Raw genomic sequence first — 19,051 nt, 5'->3', positions numbered from 1 at the left:
TATCGTAGGTATGTTGTGCTGGTAGTGGTTTTGGGTCGCGTCGTTTGATGGCAGTCTTGAGTTCAGTGAGTCTTGTTTCAATTTTCTTGGATGTTTGTCCTATGTACCGAGAGGCATAAATTACAGCGTTTGGTTTTGTAAGGTTGTGATTTCTTTACAGTTTTCCAGTTGATGGTGTATTGTGTGTTAGAGGCTTTTAGTTTCCATATGTGTTTGCTGAGTTCTGTGGAGTGTTGTTTTGATTTATTTCGGAATGAGCTGGTGTGGTTCAAGTAGCTTGTTTTAAAAGTGTTCTCCATTAGACAGATGTAGATTTCTTTGTGTTTGGTTAGTGTGTTGGTGACTGTGGCTTGGTAAACTATCCCTTTGGTTTGGCATTCTCCTTTTAGTGGGCATTCCTCTTTCTTCCGGCAGTTGCATTTTCTGTTCGTGGTGGCGTTTTTCTTCGTTTCTTTTTTGGTTAAAACGGTCTTATTGTGTGTAGAAATTGTTGTATCGATGTTTGGCATGCAACTGTAACTTAGCTTAAGTGTGTTTCGGTTAAAGATTTTGCTGAGTGGATGGTTTTTTGGAAAGGACCTGTTGATTATAGTAAGGAACTTGTGTCCGATGTCTGTGTGGATAATGAAGTTGTATGATGTGTTGTACCAGGGGATGTTTCTCTTTCTGTTTTGTGACTTTCGTGTGGCTTGTGGGCTGTATTGTAATTTGTAGTCAAAGCCGCTTTTTGTTAGTGCTTCTTGGTATGGGTGTATGCTTGAGTGGAATGATTGTTTTTTGGATGAGATTCTTGATAGTTGCTGGTTGATGGTTTCCAGAAATTATGCGTGGGATAGAGGGGATGGGAGGGTTGCTGTGAATGTTTATGTATTGGGGAATGTTTCCAGGTTTTTTGTATGGCTTAAAGGAGACGGATCGTAAATCAAACGTGATGTCAAGGAAGTTCACGGATTTCTTATTTTCTTTAATGTTTAATTTCAGTTGATTTTCGTTGAATATTTGGCACAGTACTTTCTTAATTTCTTTAATCGTCATGGGGGGAGCACTGAATGCACCGAGACCAAACGCACGCGGTTTATTTTATTTTCAATTATACCGCTCTGCCGTGGCATTGAGCACTCTATCCGTGCGATTTTGTTTGCGATAGTTTCTATCACAAAATCCCATTATATTTCGCTCCTTTATTGTTGAGCATTCTACCTATCGATATGGAACCCACAAACCTTGGATACTCGGCGAAGAACATCCCAATAGCACAGCTATTATACTATATAAACGTATACCTGAGATGCCTGATTGATAAAACTCAAAACTTCCTACAACGCATGAGATGGAAGGCGTACCACTTCCTTAAAGCCTAGTTTCCTTATAATCGTCCAAATCGAGCGAATCGTTCCATAAAGTTTCAGACGATTGGGACGATTGAGACGATTGGGACGATTTAGGGCCGGTTGTATAAAGCTCTTAACAACTACACTTTGTGCAGTTAAAAAGTAGTTAAATTTAACCACGCGGTTAAGTCGGTTGTATAAAAAAGTAGTTAGCGCTAAATGCAGTTAAAAGGTAGTTAATGTTAACTATGCTATGGAGCTAAAGGGTTTTACCTTGAGTTTTTAATCACATATGTACTTTCCATGGCAAAAGCTTTTAGAATAAGAGCTTTATGGACGGTGTACTACATTCGTCAGTGCTGTAAACACCTTAAGTTTTGCTGACGAAAAACAGCCTACAACGTTCCGCGTAACAAATCCCTTTCACACAAGAGCAATTGCATTTTGTATTGTCTTTTTTGCGTCCGGTAGCTCTTTCAACTCATAAGCGAGACTCTCAATTGAGATTGCCACTTCTTTACGATTAGTGCACATAACTCGCTGACATTGTCTTACAACCACGTACAATTCGTTCAATGACAAAAAAAAGAAAGAATGTTTATCGAGCAATGAACCCTATAGCCTTGGATGTATCAAATGTTCAAATTGCGTGTTTTTCCCTATGCATTTTGCTTGATTTAATATCATATGCATCATATAAACTCTTTGCTCTATGGAAAATAAACTAGATTATGTTAAAACAAAGAGGTACTACAGTATAAATGTTGTGCTGAATATGAACAAATATACCCAATAGTTTTTATAACTCAGTTTTTGCAAGGTAGAATTAAGAACAAAAAAGTATTTTGTGTATAGCTGTTAATATAACATGTCACAAGCAGAGAAAAGACAGTGGCTAGATTACATGGCTACTAACTATGATGAGTCAAAGAAATGTTTTCTAATAATAAAAAAGTCCATCACTGTCATCTTTTACAAATATGTGTGACTTATGTCTATACACACATTTCTTTCAAGCAGGGGCGGATCTAGAGTATGTCAAATCCGTCGCGCGACTGATGTTTGAAATTCAAAAATTACCTATTCATATTAATTAAAAATCATTAATTATTCTTATTTTCTTATCGCATTTACTTGGTGATAAAAATGCAGCTTTATTTATTTTTGAAAACTAATGACTAATCCAATGAATATCTCGTTGGTAACCAGATCAGTTGAATTTTAATTGACCTGGAATAACCGACTGATAAGCGGGGTGGCTTGACTGGTTCGACGGATAAAGGAGTCTATGAACGTCAAAAACGCTTATTTTATTGGTCAATAGCCAGATCAGTGGACAGTCTGGAATGGTCTCGACTGATAATAAGGGTGGCCGGACGTATAAGGGAGTCCAATTGCTATCTTACAATTGGTTCATTTGAATTTTTGCTTTATTGTGATTGGTTTGACGGATTTCGACTGATAGCCAACTGAACTAACATAGTCAAGCTCACTGTCTGAATTGAATGTTTGATCGTTTTATAGTAATTTTTATAAGCATGATAGAAACTAAACTACAATCAGATGGAATTTATGGAAATCTTTTACAAATTCATATATTGACATGAATGCTGCTGTCCAAAATGTGAATTTTTTCAAGAGGGTGGAAATTTATGGATAAATTTTAAATGCTTGGCAAAGACGATCTCGCGAGCGACATTTCAGTCATTGATGTTCAAAAGAAAGCCAACATTGTTTTGAGTTTTATGAGCAGAAATTTACATCCAAAATCGTAAGTAAAGGACAAGGGAAGTGTATGCATGAATGTAATATATCAAAGTCAATTATGCGAGTGTGTGATGCGATTTATGCCAATATGGCGTATGGTAAGCAGATCGATGCTTCTAAAATTGTTGTTGACGAAGGACTTTTAGCTATGATTTCTTTAGTGCTTGGGGAATCGTGGCCGTTATACGGCAGCGAAATCCTACATTCCTGCAAATATATTTCAATGGACAAAAAATCTGTAGCCATAAGGCGCCATACTATTATTTACTTTATCATAAACAAATGTTTGGGGTTTTTCAGTTTATGATCATTGATCATTCAATCATTGGACAGTTATACTACATATTGTTTAAGATTTGAGAAAACTAACATTGATTACATGAGAAGCTGTTTACTATAACCTGTGATTTTGAGTCTTCTGATCCATGAAGCTTTTATTTTGACAATTTGACTGGAATGGTATTAAACCTGAGTATTTCACATACATGGAATGTTGTCCCATGTCACATATTGTCCCCTTTCTAACTGAACACCTCATGTAGAGATGTAAAGGTGTGTTAATCTACAGCTCATACCAGATTGTTTGCCATAAATTCCAAAGGGCTATTGATGTATGAAAAGCATTTTCTATAAAGTAAAAATGTCTTTCTATGTATGCAGATAAACCTTGAAATTTGGCAAAACAGCAAAGTATTTTTCATGATCACTAGGTAATTTTTCTGATGATCATTATAATTTCTAAACTAAATTATTTCAGATTTACATTTAAACAAGCTTTGATCATATGAAAAGATATTTATCATAACCAGTAAGCATGACACATGAACCAATTTTAACATTCATGTAATTATATAATTAAAGACATGTTGGTTACATTCTGTTTGTATTTGCAAATACAATGCTACTAGTGATTGCTATATAGCACACCTTGCATATACTTACAGAAGATAATAGTCTAGTGAAATGCCTAATAAACATTTATGGCATTAAGCTGTCCTTAACTGCAAATTTGATAATTTTGCTTAACCTTTGGCAGAAAAAATTTTGAGTTTTTCTCAAAAGGTGAATTTGCTGGCACTGATGTGGAGATGGGTAAGGGTTACAATAAACTTGCATGGTTTGAAGTCTGAGCTTTCTATATCTATGAACTGTCACTTGTAGTACCAAATTTCTAACTTAACTCATTACATAGAGGTTTGAATGGGGGTCTCTAGGGGGTCTATGCCTGACAACTTGGTAGAAATTTTAAAGACTATATCTGTTTTGAATAGCATTATTGTAAAATAAATTTTGCGTTCCTAGACATGCTAATGAGCCATATATTTGGCATGATAATGAGCCTAAATATTTGGCAAAACATTCAAGTATTGTTCACTTCATTATTTTTTTTTTTTGAAAAAAACGTAAGCAAAATGTTTTGTTTTTACGCAAAAACGATGCCCACAAATACATTTTGTATTGCTCTAAAACGCTGAAAGTGGCATTTTCAAGGCTCTGAAATTCAAAATTTCTCAGGGGAGAATGCCTCAGACCCCCAGGTGCGGAGCGCCTTAGACGTTTTATGACTGATGTTTAAAAAATCCTAGATCCGCCCCTGCTTTCAAGCATTTTACTCAGCTGTTATAAAGAGAAACGAAACGACCTTTTCCTTTGTTACCCTCAATCTCTCAGTTTTAAATTCTGTAAAAGCAAGGCCATTTAAATATTTAAATCCTTGCACATAGAACACAATATGAATCAATTTGAGAAGAGTTCATTGTTTCGCTTGCCCAAGTCCATTATATATAATTGGTACATCCTAGACTCATATCATTCATCAATATCGTACTGCATGACACAGAAGATAAGGGTCGATTTTCTTGAAAAAAGTCCAAAGTATATGCTACAATTTAATCCGGTTACCATGTCACCGTGAATCGTTTATTAAATTTTCTTTTCGCATCATCAACATCCGTAAAAACGACAATAGTTTGCCATATTTTAAGATTTTTACATAAGCCAAGAGATTTTTCTTGATTTTGAAGTCATTTTATAGTTCACTTGCCCGCCATTACAAAGCATAAATTGATTAAACTTTATGTCATTTAACGTAAACAACACTCCACGCAATTTCCACGCAAAATAACTACGTAGTTACTTAACTATCCGACAAACTACGTTTTGTGCAACGCAGTTAATAGGGACCTTACGATGCGACAACGGCAACTGCGACGGCAACCTCAATCTACTCTGAAGGGACTGGATCGACTAGTTGCCGTTGCCGTTCTCGTTGTAGCTAATAGGGAGTTTTAGCAAGAGTACGACTACGACTACGAGTACGAAATTTGACCGTGTAAGAGAATGGCACGAGGAAGTTTGTTGTCGTTGTCGCTTGGTCAAAATTTTGCTTTAGTTGTAAACAATAGAACGAGCCTTTTTATTGTGTAAAACACCGACGTTTGCGGAGCAGCTAAGGCTCTATTTGTCAATAATGATATCAAAGAATCGATAATACTGGTTTTACAAGAATATAGGACTCTTTAGACTGAAAAATCTTCACTATTTTAAGTTTTATGTACGATATATTTGTACTATTTTATTGTTTGTTTATCTTTCACTTTGCGTACGAAATACATGAAAGTTTTGCAGGTCATATTTTCCTTTTTAATGTACATCTGTGCTCAAAAAGGGTTCTAAATTAAAGCCTGGATGCTCGAAAATAGTACTGTAAACAAATTTCTTACAGAATAAAGAAATATACCTACTTTCTTTGCTTAAAAAGACATCGTAGTCGCGACTACGAATTTTTTACAAAACATCGTACTCAGATTGATGACGGCTACGTGTTTTTGTTGTCGCAACAATGTTTTCGCGCCAAAATGACGTAAATCGTACTCGTAGGCTCTGCTAAAACTCCCTATTTTGTCCTTATGATAAGGCGACGTTCGTAAAAAGCGCGGGAAATCTTTATGTTGATAAAAAGTTTTTTGCTAAACAGCTAGCTTCCATATTTATATATTTTCCATGATGCCGTGCATCAGAGACGCTCTGTTACTTTCTCATGGTGATGGTTTTCTTGGTGTAGATGACTGCATGTTGCTATACGAAATATATAAACCAAAAAACCCGAATATGTGTTACAGAAAGTACGACAAGTTTTCCATTCACAAGTTTTCTGACGATGAGTGCAAAAACAATTTTCGATTTTATCGCAACGATATATACCACCTACGCGACGTAATGCAGCTACCTCTAGAGGTAACTTGTTATAATGGTGTTCAAGTCGACGGCATTGAGGCGCTTTGTATATTTTGATGAGGTTTGCTTATCCTTGCCGCTTTGCAGATCTGGTGCCAACATTTGGAAGACCCATTCCACAGCTATGCATGATAACAAACGAAGTTATCAACTTCACATATGAGCGATGGGGACATTTGTTGTCTTCTTTAAATCAACCCTGGCTTTCTCCCTCCAATTTACAAATATTTGCTGATGCAGTACACAGCCAAGGTGCTCCATTGGCAAACTGCTGGGGGTTCATAGATGGTACAGTCAGACCTGTGACTAGACCAGGAAAAAATCAACGTGTACTTTACAACGGTCATAAACGAGTACACGCCATAAAGTTTCAGTCTATAGCAGCCCCTAATGGACTAATTGCTAATTTGTATGGCCCAGTCGAAGGAAAACGACATGACAGTGCCATGCTGGCAATGTCTGGTATCTTGAATCAAATGCAGCAATACTCAATGAATCCTGAAGGAGATATACTTTGTGTGTATGGGGATCCAGCTTACCCTCTTAGACCACATCTTCAAGCTCCATACAAAGGGGCTGGGCTAACAGCAGACCAACTTGCATGGAACAAATCTATGAGCTCTGTCAGGGTGGCAGTAGAGTGGGTGTTTGGTGATGTTGTTAACTATTTTAAATTTGTAGACTTTAAGAAAAATCTTAAAGTTCACTTGAGTGCAGTGGGGAAAATGTATGTTTGTTCTGCCTTAATTCATAATGCACGCACTTGCCTATATCAGTCAACAACCTCCACTTATTTTCAGCTTGATCCACCTGCTTTAGATGAATATTTTTTTGACAATGAATGAAAAGAGGTATTATAAATGCTGTATTGTGCTGCAATGTTTACATAAACGTTTGACATGTTTTAACAGAGTACAGAATGAATAGACCAAAACAATAACTAAAAACAACAATATTTAATACAAACAATACAAATAACAATGTAAGTTAGACCAAAAAATTAGTCCTAATCCTTCATTATTCTTATTTATGTTTATGTTTAGAAATATTAAATGTCTTATAAACACTGTCTTTCAACAGAACAATGATATGCAAACAAAAAATCAAATAAAACACAATGATTGTTACGGTTTTAGTTGAATTTTGTTGCAAACTTTTCAAATATAGCTACAAAGAAGCACTTTGCTGCTGCTGCTGTAACATCATACCTTGAGTCACTTCAAATAGCTGTTTCATCTGTTGTTGTTGCATCATTTGGGAATTAGTTAACTGCATAACTTGTTGCTCATTCTGCTCTTTTTGGCGTTCAGCTTCAAGCCTTCTAATGCGTAGTTCTTCCTGCATAAGTTCGTAATGTCGTTCACTTTCCGTTCTTCTCAGCTCGACTTCATCAGCTTTCATTTTATATCAATTTCGCCTTTTCTCGCAGGTATCGCATGACATCCGATCCACTGGTCCTTTTCTTCTTTTTAGCAGATGGCTCGTTATTTTCTTCCTCGCCATTCCTCTTTTTCGTTTCTTTGAACGTTTCCATTGAGCAGCGACGCATTTCTACAGCCTTTTCAACTTCTGCCTGAGCTCTCTGTTTTTTCTCGAACGTGAGTTGTTCATTTAAATGATCAGCTTCCTCAAACTGAGCTATGATGTCCTCCATAGCCTCGTCAAGTTCACTCTCTTCGGGTGAAATACCACTGGCTCTTTCTTCTTCTGATTGTTTTCTTTTGTATTTCTTTTCGAGCAGTTGATATCGATCGCGAACAGATCTCTGAGATACATGGAATTTTGGCATTTCAAAGCATTGAGCGATTTAGCAATGTTTTCCCAAATTTGGCCTCTTTCAGTTGATCCTCTTCTGTGAATCCATGGTCTAAATAGCAAGATTTCTCGTGATAAAGCTATATCATGGCTTGAGGACCATTTCATAGATGCACGTGAAGCAACAGTAGTGCTACAAAGAGATATTCAGAAAAATATGTAAGCATTTTAAGCCATAAGTAGCCATTTAAGCATAAAGGCTGAGTCAACCATAACCTCATTTACATATATTAAGCCAAAGATAACAAAACTCACCTCGCCATTTGACAATCGAATGATTTTTGCAAGATTTTTGATTTTTTTTCTCTGCCGTTCTGAAGCGACGCCAAAGTTGTTGTTTTCACGTCGGTTCCGTCTTTTCAAAACGTGTAAACAACGTACAGATGGTGCGTGCGCATGCTCAGTTAAAAAAAGGGATCAAACTCCGGTGCCGTCGCAGTAGCCGTTGTCGCATCGTAAGGTCCCTATTGTCGATTTCAGTTAACTTTTCAAATGGCGGTTGCCAAGTTACTTTCTAATGTTGCCAACTACATTTCCAAATATGGAATATTCGATATGAACTTGTCAACTTGAGTTGACAAGTTGTGTACTTGAGTACTGAAGTTGTGAACTTGAGTACTGAAGTTGGGAACTAAAGTTGCGAAGTACTGGCAAACGCGAAAGGTCTTTGTACCCTGTAGACATTTGGCAATGAACCGTTCAGTAAGCAAGGAAAAGCTTTAGCAATTCTAATCCGTAATCCCCCTTAGAGTGTTATAATACGATACGCCGTTCACATTATGTAAAAAATTTACAGTAAATGTGGCACTAGAAGAGTATCGTTGGATTTTAAATGCAGGAGTACCCTGCATACTGTACCCTCGACGTCTGTTGCCACTCGTAACAACTACAGGCGACTCATCAAAGAAATGCATACGGTTGCAATCAATCAATGAAATATTTGCTACGTAAGCTTCTAACTTCTCCATAACGTCCGGCCGTTCTGTCTCTCGAGGAATTTGACTTATTATCTTGTAAGAGTAACCAAGATCTTTATTCAAAATTCTACTAATGGATGACCTGCTAGGTATGTTTGCTGGAAGGCAAACTTTGATATTTTCTAGGTGTTGCTGAATCTCTTTTGCGTAAATAGATGGTTTATTAATTTTTAGATATTCAGCGTATGCAATAACGTCATCTGTACGCGTGGTTCGAACATCACGTTCGCCCTGGCGAGGTGCAATAGAACCAGTGTCTACACATAGATCTATTATATTTGATATAGTCTTATACGGTAGATTTAGTTGTTTCAAAATGTTTGTCAAACGCTGGTTATTTAACAACCTTTCAAGTATTTCATTTCTTACTTCTATTGGTAAAGCTTTTCCTTGCTTACTGAACGGATTCATGGCCAAATGACTACAGGGTACAAAGACCTTTCGCGTTTGCCAGTACTGCGCAACTTTAGTTCACAACTTCAATACTTAAGTTCCCAACTTCAGTATTCAAGTTCACAACTTCAGTACTCAAGTTCACAACTTCAGTACTCAAGTACACAACTTCAGTACTCAAGTACACAACTTGTCAACTCAAGTTGACAAGTTCATATCGAATATTCCATATTTGGAAGTGTAGTTGGCAACATTAGAAAGTAACTTGGCAACCGCCATTTGAAAAGTTAACTGAAATCGACAATAACTTTCACATGCGCTCATTGTCTAAAGTTTCACTGCTTCCATCATTTCGCTTCCATCATTCCGCTTTCGTCAATCCGCCATTCTATTTCTGCGTTTTACTATTACCCATCATGAAAAAGCACTGCTTATTCTTAAAAGAATTCTTTAATTTTCTGTCTCACTACGAGCTCTTATTATTTGACCAATATAAGTTTTACCACTGAATAAATAAAAGCGGAGAAATTTTTCCTAATAATTTATCTGTATAGATCACAACAAAAGCGCCTTTTGACTAAAGCTAAAATTTTTATAACGCTATCAATAAGTCCTGCGGAAGTGCTATCACACAATAAGAAACAACAACCTTTTAGAAATGACCAAAAACTCACACATGTCAATTTTAGAAAATAAAACTGTATACTTACTTTCGCTATAGAATGCATCAGCAGAAAGTGTCTACAAGTCGAATACATTCAAAGAAATTATTAAATGATGTTAGACGAACAAATAAAAACTGAATAATAAATATCTTAATTATAACATGAGAATTTACTTTTAAAGTTAATATGTGAAAAATTATAAAAACAATGTTTTAACGATTGTAAAAAACATGTGGTCTAAAACCTAAGGGTGCATGCTATTACATTGAATAATTTTACTTAAAATTTGTGCTTAATCTTCTTACCATGATGACGATAGCTACTAGCGCAACAGATATATGGAATTTCATGATGTCGACTCAATGCAGCAATTATTTCATGTACTCTATTTAAGATAAAGTCTGAGTTAAGAGTAGCTTCCAACTGAAGGCATTCACATTTTATAGTCACATTTATTGGTCATGTTTATTATAATCAGAATAATAAAGAAATTAGAATACTAAGAATCTTTGATGACATTTCCCCTTATATTATTTCCGTCATACTAGAATGTTTTTTGTACTTACTATTTACCACATACTTCAATGTTATTTCCCCCATGTTAGCATAGTAAGTATCTTCAATGTTATTTCCCCCATGTTAGCATAGTAAGTATCTTCAATGTTATTTCCCCCATGTTAGCATAGTAAGTATCTTCAATGTTTTCCCCTACACTATTTCCCTCATAAAGTCAAAACACAAATTTTCAAATTGCAACTTATCTTAAGTTATGCACAACACTAGACGAAAATAAAGCTGTTTTGATGTTTTAGAACTTGGTTCTACAGTAACTTATCATGATTCATATTGATATTACAGCTATATAACAAAAGCTTTTATTAAACTGGTCGTTATCAATGCTTCAAAAAACTACGCGTGTCGACCGAAAAGTGGTTCAAAGTGTAAATGATTATAATTTGACAATGTTTTTATGTGGTAACCCGAAAAAGTTGAAAGTTGTGTCAAAAAACCTTTCGAGAGCCTGTTGCCACAAGCCCACTAAAACAGAGAAGTGGCTACGTTTTACAAAAATTTCATAGAAATTTTACAAATTTTAAGGGTAAATTCACAGTTTGAATGTAAACCATTATTTTTGTCATGGAAAAAATGGTTCGATATGATTGCATGTTATAGTTTAGTACACTCTCTCGTTTTTTTGGGGGGGTTGTACAAGAAGTAATGTACAACAATATCAATGGCGAAACCGGCTGAAATGTTTACTCGATAAATGCAAAATTTTAGTAAAATTATTATTTATGTCTAAAGAGAATCAATTCCATTCACTGTAGTTCCAGTGAATGTACAAGATAACATTTGCATGATGGGAACAAACAACGGTCTTTCAATACTGACAATGGTAGCAATGTCAGTCTAGATATAAATCTTTAAAATGACATTTATTGATTAAAAATATTTACAAAAATTATTACAATAAAAAATTTAACTTCGTCGAAGAGTTTCTTTGGCAGTCATTTTAATAAACGCCGGGGCGTTTACTAGAGGGAGGCGAAGAAATACGGTAATTCGAAATGAAACAAAAAGTGATTATATGATTGCGTATTACACGATTATCATCATGGCAGCCAGTCTATTGCCTTTTTAACGAACAAGAAAGATGAAATGGTAAACCATAGCCATAAAGAATTTGCACATCAAAGGGTCCCTTATACGGCTGACATAATGCCAGAATAAATAATTAGAAGAATAACAGACAGCAAAATCGAGTACTTCATGTAGCATTTGTGGGAAAGAGTTCTCGAGAAATCAAACCATCACCTTTTTTCTTATCAAACCATTGATTACACGGGAAAATCGTAACTTCAGAACTTTCTAAGTTGGTGATTTCTACTTTATCAAGCATCCAACCAGCTCCATATCCTTTATTATCATGTTCAATACGTAATCTCTTTAGTTGACCTAAATCTAGTGCTTCAATAATAAAGCAATCCTTTTGACCACGCTCAAATAAATTCACCATTTTTTTTGATAACCTCCGTGGACCAGTATCACCGTTTTCTCCGTATAGCACAATTGTAACATTAGCATCGGTGCCCGCATGAAGAACGTCAGCGGTAAAAACCGCCACCTCGTACTTCATGGCTTGAAGCTCTGAAATATATAAACGAAAAAAACAATTGGATTGTCACGCAGTTTTTCCAAAATTAAGGTTTTTGATGAAATTTAAAATAATGCCATTAAAAGCATCTCTATCTAAACATTTTTTAAAATATCTCTACTATGAAAAACATGTTTATAACCAACATTTGCAGCGAGATCACATCTAAGGAATGTTGACAATATCTCAGTTGAGAACGATAGACATTCAGAGTTGACAATAATCAACATAAAAATGTGTGTACCTCGTTTTACAGATAGCCTTGATCGTTCAGCTGTTTTACACTCCAATATAACTCTGTCATCTTTGCTTGAAGAAAGTGGTATCCATTGACGGCAAGGAAATACAAATCTGGAAACAAACAAAAAGCAATGCAAACCTATACATCAATAAGTGTTACTAAGTACATTAAAAGATGAGTAAAATAACAAATGTGTAACATATAAAACAAATAGTCAATTGCTCATTACCTTTCACCGGTGTCAGTGTTTTTTACCACTACTTCATGTAAATACCATGATGTTTCTTTCTCAGAAAGTTTTGCTCCAAGCTTTGGGTGATGTCCAATAATAACTTCAATGAGATTTCCCAGAGGTTTGGTTACAAATTTAAATGTGTTAGTGTTTCCACGTCTGAGAAGTTTATTTTTCGAATTGTTTTCAATGTGAAGAACCTGAGATTTCCTCTTTTCCCCAACTAAGACGATGGACGCGTTCTGATTGGTACCTGCATTCTGTCTATCACTCGTCAAAAGGGTTATTTCAAATGCTATAAAAAGACAAAGTATTTTACACAAGGCAAACAAGATTTCCAGTTAGTTGAAAATGTTTTACCAGCAACTGGAGAGTCGGTAGCTTCATCTCTATTAGCACATGCCAATTCTCGAACTAAACTACCGTCATCTTTGTCCTTGCCTAGCCAACGATCACAGGGAAATTCATAAAATTTCTTTGTTGTTTCATCTTCAATATTTATTCTTTCTAAATACCAACTAGCTTTTGGGAACTTGTTATCATGCCATATTCGTACTTTAATTAGTTCACCTTGAACGAAGAAGAAGTAAGGCATTGAAAATGAAGATTTTAATTAAATTATTAATGCAAGCAATGATTTTATCCAATGTAAACATTGTTCAATTACAAATTTACATTAATACAAACCCAAACTTAGTATGTCCTGGAGTAAAAAGACATCAGTATGACCTCGTTCGAACTTGTCTTTGTAAGTTTCAGACTTTTTCAGAGCTATTTCACCTGAGTCGCCATGTTCACCAAAGATTATGATACAAACATTTGCATCTGTCCCTGCGCCACCAACATCACCCGTTATTACATTTAGTTTATATGACGTCTCTGTTTAAAAACAGAATATAACTGTCAATAGATTCTAATTTCGGATTCTACAATCCTCCAATGTTGAATATGAATTTGAATTAAAGATAAGATTTAGGAAAGTGAGATGGAATAATATAGAAATTAAAGCAATTAATCCTTACATTTTGCAACACAACGAGTGTAACATTATAATAATGAATGAAAAAATTCAACATTTTTCAATTAATGAATCTTACTTTCATTCCAGTGAGGACATAAAAAAAGATTAGCTTTTTATCCATGAATAAAGTTTAATTTATTTCGTTGGGCAAATTTGGCTAACCATAAGTTTCAACATAAGAACAGACATTAAACAATAAAAGTTAAAACTATAATTTAAAGCTAGCCAAGTTGTTCAAATGAGACGATCTTTTACCAAAACTAAAAGAAAACAATACTTCGAGAGCTTAAAATAATCTTAATATCAAAAATAAGTTTCTAAATTTCTCACTATGATCTCTAAACTTACTTTCGACTTTTTTCTCTCCGTCAGTAATAGCAGGTAGTTCTTTGACTAAATCTCCAGGAGTTAGCCAAGAATTACATTTAAATACACTAACAGAACCTGTGAAATCATTTCGAACTATAACCTGATGAGAAAAGAATGTTGTTAAACTCAGAGTTAAGTATGGACTTGTAGACAATTGAAGGTATATACGGCGTTGTGTGGTCAAAAATTACGTAATGGTTGAAATAGTTGATGGTAGTTGACAATTGTGGGGTCAAAAATTACGTAATGGTTGAAATAGTTGATGGTAGTTGATGATTGTGTGGTCAAAAATTACGTAATGGTTGAAATAGTTGATGGTAGTTGATAATTGTGTGGTCAAAAATTACGTAATGGTTGAAATAGTTGATGGTAGTTGACAATTGTGGGGTCAAAAATTACGTAATGGTTGAAATAGTTGATGGTAGTTGATAATTGTGTGGTCGAAAATTACGTAATGGTTGAAATAGTTGATGGTAGTTGATAATTGTGTGGTCAAAATTACGTAATGGTTGAAATAGTTGATGGTAGTTGATAATTGTGTGGTCGAAAATTACGTAATGGTTGAAATAGTTGATGGTAGTTGATAATTGTGTGGTCGAAAATTACGTAATGGTCAAAATAGTTGATGGTAGTTGACAATTGTGTGGTCAAAAATTACGTAATGGTTGAAATAGTTGATAGTAGTTGACAATTGCTTGGTCAAAAATTACGTAGTGGTTGAAATAGTTGATGGTAGTTGACATTTGTGTGTTCAAAAATTACGTAATGGTTGAAATAGTTGATGGTAGTTGACATTTGTGTGTTCAAAAATTACGTAATGGTTGAAATAGTTGATGGTAGTTGACAATTGTGTGGTCAAAAATTACGTAATGGTTGAAATAGTTGATGGTAGTTGATACCAGTGTCATTGTTGTTATAGAAGATACTTAAGGTAAGAAAACTTTCAATTTGAACTATATTATTGACCTTATCTAAGAACCATTCATTTCTGTTTCCTTTCCCCTTATGACCAATCCTCAGCTTACACAATTTACCAACATCTTCCAGTTCCATTCGAAATAAGTCAGTTCCACCTCGTTCAAACATTTCGTCTCCCTTCTCAAGCTTCACTTCGGACGTGGCGCCCTCACTGCCATATATGGTCATAGTGACATCACCATCAATACCAGCATCCTTTACGTCACCAGTAAATACAGTGATCTCATAAAGAATAACTAAAAGTTAAATGCACAAAGAGAAATTGTCAACAATGATAAAGTCAACTTTACATTTGAAAATTTTACATGTTGTCTTGGTATAATAACAATAGAAAATCCATGACACCTACACAACAATAGGAAATCTAGTCAAGTTTGAAAGACGACTCACATGGTTTGTAAGAAATTTGATCGCCATCATTAAGAGTAAGAATACGAGCCGTCAGTCCATCATCTTTATCTTTCGCCAGCCAGCGTTTGCACGGGAAATGATACACTTTGCCACGTGTTGGAACATCAATATCCACTTCTTTGAGATACCAAGCATCTTTGGCCAAAAACCCATTATGACCTAATCATTATACATTTTTCATTACTGAGTAATTTATTGAATATGTATATAAATATGCTTCCACTTACCAATTTCAATTTTTCTAATATCACCAACGTCGACGCCTTCTATTGAGAAAGTTTCAGCAGTACCAGGTTCAAATCCTGTCTTTTGAACAAGTTCCAGGTCAATTTTTTCAGTACACGCCTCAGTACCAATTATAACGATGTAAACATTTGCCTCGGTCCCACTTCCTTTTTCCTCTGAAGTGAGCACGCGGACAGTGTAAGAAATAACTGAATAGAAAAAATAAGAGTTATAAGTAAATTCTACGATGTATTTTCTATGGCTAATGACATGATAGCACAGATGTCTTGTGAGGTGACTACAAAATTTTCTAGATATCTCTCAGCTTAAAACAGTATAGCATACATTTCTGTATGGTTGACTATGGGATGTGGCTTGGATGCATGTCTACGATCACGTGACTCGATACAGTTCTGCATACTGATGTGTATATATAACTGATCACGTGAGAAAAGAGATGTATTCAAGACAGATCTTATGATGATACATACATTTCTGTAGCAGATTACATGATGGCAAACACTTTTATAGCAACATGAAAAAAATTGACGAATAATGAGCAGTTACACTAACATTTCAATGCGTTGTATTTTTTGCTGTTTTTTTTGAATTCTTTTTCAAAGATGGCATCAGCTGTTGAGCTTCGCTTCGAACTTCGAAATAACGATATACGAGGATTAATGTTTGAACTCATGCTCATGTCTGTCATAGTGCTTGAGCGATCACCCTGTGAACAAAACATCAGTTGTAATTATGAATATTTTGACAAGGAGCTGATGACGCTCTGAATCACGTGATAAGACACTTTGGGAACCATTTGGTGCACGACATTGTCTTAAGAAACAATCATGAAAAAAAGTGAAAATCATAAGACGAAAAATTAATGAAGCAAAGGATTAAATAAAAATGAGGAGTTTCTAAAAACTAGCTCGAAGCTAAAGGTTAAATAACGAAACACAAGTACAGCTGAAATTTATATTCCACTGATAATTCTATACATGAAAACAAAACATTTGCCATTGAGGAATTTTAACGTAACTACTATAAATACACACTTACTTGTTTATATATTTCTTTCACTAAACAAACCTTAAAATCTTTTTCATAAAAATTTCTGTCAATCTTTTTGTCTTCCTTGCTTCTTGCGAGCCAGCGTTCACAATGAAAAATAAAATGTCTGTCAGCGGTAAGATCTTCAATTTCTACTCTCTCAACAAACCAAGATGAATTTAACAATTTATTGTCATGCCGTAAGTTCATCATGTGTATATAACCAAGATTTGCTGCTTCAAGTGTAAAAATGTCTTCCTAAAGCAATAAAAAACATAAGTCAACATAAAAACAAGAAGAAACAACAAAATGTACATATAGTCAAGAAAAGAACAGAAAAGGAACGATAAATTTTGTAAACATCGTTTCTTACATTTCCACGTTCAAATTTATCAGTATGAGTCTCAGATTTGGACAGCGGTCGTTCACCAGAGTCACCATATTGACCATATAAGGTAAGAAAGACATTTGCATCAGTCCCTGCACCTTTAACGTCACCAGTGATCACGTATACGATATTTATGAACTGGAAAAAGAAAAACGATAAAAACACTACTTTTGCATTGTTTTTATTGCATTTTAAATACCAGTTTATGTCGACTTACCATCCAATGCTTCTTGTTCTACTTTATTAGAAACAATTTCACCATCCTTCTTCACAATTTCTTCGGTGACATCTTTTGGCACCAGTTCCCTAACTATCGTTCCGTCGTCTTCACCTTTTGCAAGCCAGCGTCCGCAGGGAAACGAATATAGTTTCGCACTTTTACTGTCTTCAAGTAAGCGTCGTATTTCAACTTTTTCTAAAAACCATCCTGCCAAAATCCCTTTACCATCATGACCAACGCGGATCTTCTCGATGACGTCACCAACGTCAGGTAACTGGATGGAAAATTAATGACATAAAAGTATGAAACAAGTCGTACATTACATGAAAAACTTAATGCAATACCTCTTTAACAAACTGGTCCGAGGCCCCTCTCTCAAAGCAATTTTTCCTTTTCTTCTTAGTGTCAGCTAGAACACACTCTCCCAGTATTGAGTTCAGTTCCGTATATAACAATAAAAACATTGGCCCCAGTCCCTGCTCCGCTCACATCTCCTGTAAACACTGTGATTTCATAGGGAACATCTACCATAAAAGAAGACGTTGATTACATAAGTGATGTTGTTATCCCGCAGCAATGGCGTACGTAACTTGAAAGTTTTTTCATGCAATAAAAATATTTTGGTGTTAACTCACTATAGAAATAATAAATTTCTAAAGAATATAATAATGCTGATGACGAAAAATTTACATAGCATAAATAAATTTGGGAATGGCTCGCTACTGTCCCGCAGGCATAAAAATTAATAAACTGCAGTCAGTAAGTTTAAGTAATTATTCGCGTGTTGTTAGTTATTGAAGAACATTGGACAATTAATTAACTCACGTGATGTTAGTTATTGAAGAACATTGGACAATTTATCAACTCACGTGATGCTAGTTATTGATGAGCATTGGACAATTTATCAACTCACGTGTTGTTAGTTATTGATGAGCATTGGACAATTTATAAACTCACGTGATGTAAGTTATTGAAGAACATTGGACAATTTATCAACTCACGTGATGTTAGTTATTGAGGAACATTGGACAATTTATCAACTCACGTGATGTTAGTTATTGAGGAACATTGGACAATTTATCAACTCACGTGATGTTATTTATTGAGGAGCATTGGACATTTTATCAACTCACGTGATGTTAGTTATTGATGAACATTGGACACTTTATCAACTCACGTGATGTTAGTTATTGAGGAACATTGGACACTTTATCAACTCACGTGATGTTAGTTATTGAGGAACATTGGACACTTTATCAACTCGTGATGTTAGTTATTGAGGAACATTGGACTTTATCAACTCACGTGATGTTAGTTATTGATGAACATTGGACAATTTATCAACTCACGTGATGTTAGTTATTGAGGAACATTGGACAATTTATCAAATCACGTGTTGTTAGTTATTGAGGAACATTGGACACTTTATCAACTCACGTGATGTTAGTTATTGATGAACATTGAACAATTTATCAACTCACGTGATGTTGGTTATTGAGGAGCATTGGACATTTTATCAACTCACGTGATGTTAGTTATTGATGAACATTGGACATTTTATCAACTCACGTGATGT

The 19,051-nt window shown here is 35.1% G+C and overlaps 2 protein-coding genes across 2 annotated transcripts; both read right to left on the bottom strand.

Annotated features, from left to right (window-relative positions):
- Positions 1-7,737: 7,737 nt before the first annotated feature.
- On the bottom strand, positions 7,738-8,608 carry LOC124454771. Its single transcript, XM_047005526.1, is given in 3 exon segments — positions 7,738-8,123; positions 8,126-8,283; positions 8,406-8,608. Coding segments are annotated over 3 exon segments (552 nt in total). The 5' UTR covers positions 8,414-8,608.
- Positions 8,609-11,602: 2,994 nt separating this feature from the next.
- On the bottom strand, positions 11,603-18,001 carry LOC124454265 (lipoxygenase homology domain-containing protein 1-like). Its single transcript, XM_047005086.1, has 14 exons — positions 17,820-18,001; positions 17,473-17,749; positions 17,241-17,393; positions 16,907-17,125; positions 16,391-16,544; positions 15,820-16,026; positions 15,572-15,751; positions 15,170-15,417; positions 14,183-14,303; positions 13,501-13,692; positions 13,174-13,383; positions 12,811-13,108; positions 12,585-12,691; positions 11,603-12,333 (listed from the first exon to the last, which is right to left on the bottom strand). The coding sequence occupies exons 2-14, from the start codon at positions 17,473-17,475 to the stop codon at positions 11,954-11,956; spliced, it is 2,472 nt and encodes an 823-aa protein (XP_046861042.1). The 5' UTR covers positions 17,476-17,749; positions 17,820-18,001; the 3' UTR covers positions 11,603-11,953.
- Positions 18,002-19,051: the final 1,050 nt, after the last annotated feature.

Source organism: Xenia sp. Carnegie-2017, unplaced genomic scaffold (genome assembly GCF_021976095.1).
Source record: "Xenia sp. Carnegie-2017 unplaced genomic scaffold, XeniaSp_v1 HiC_scaffold_3, whole genome shotgun sequence".
NCBI lineage: Eukaryota > Metazoa > Cnidaria > Anthozoa > Malacalcyonacea > Xeniidae > Xenia > Xenia sp. Carnegie-2017.
This window is presented reverse-complemented; position numbering and strand designations above follow the sequence as displayed.

Coding starts and splice junctions, on each gene's coding strand:
- LOC124454265 (XM_047005086.1), bottom strand. Junction 15,752..15,819: donor TATTAGAAAAATTGAAATTG/GTAAGTGGAAGC, acceptor TATAATGATTAG/GTCATAATGGGTTTTTGGCC. Junction 12,692..12,810: donor AACACTGACACCGGTGAAAG/GTAATGAGCAAT, acceptor GTTTGTTTCCAG/ATTTGTATTTCCTTGCCGTC.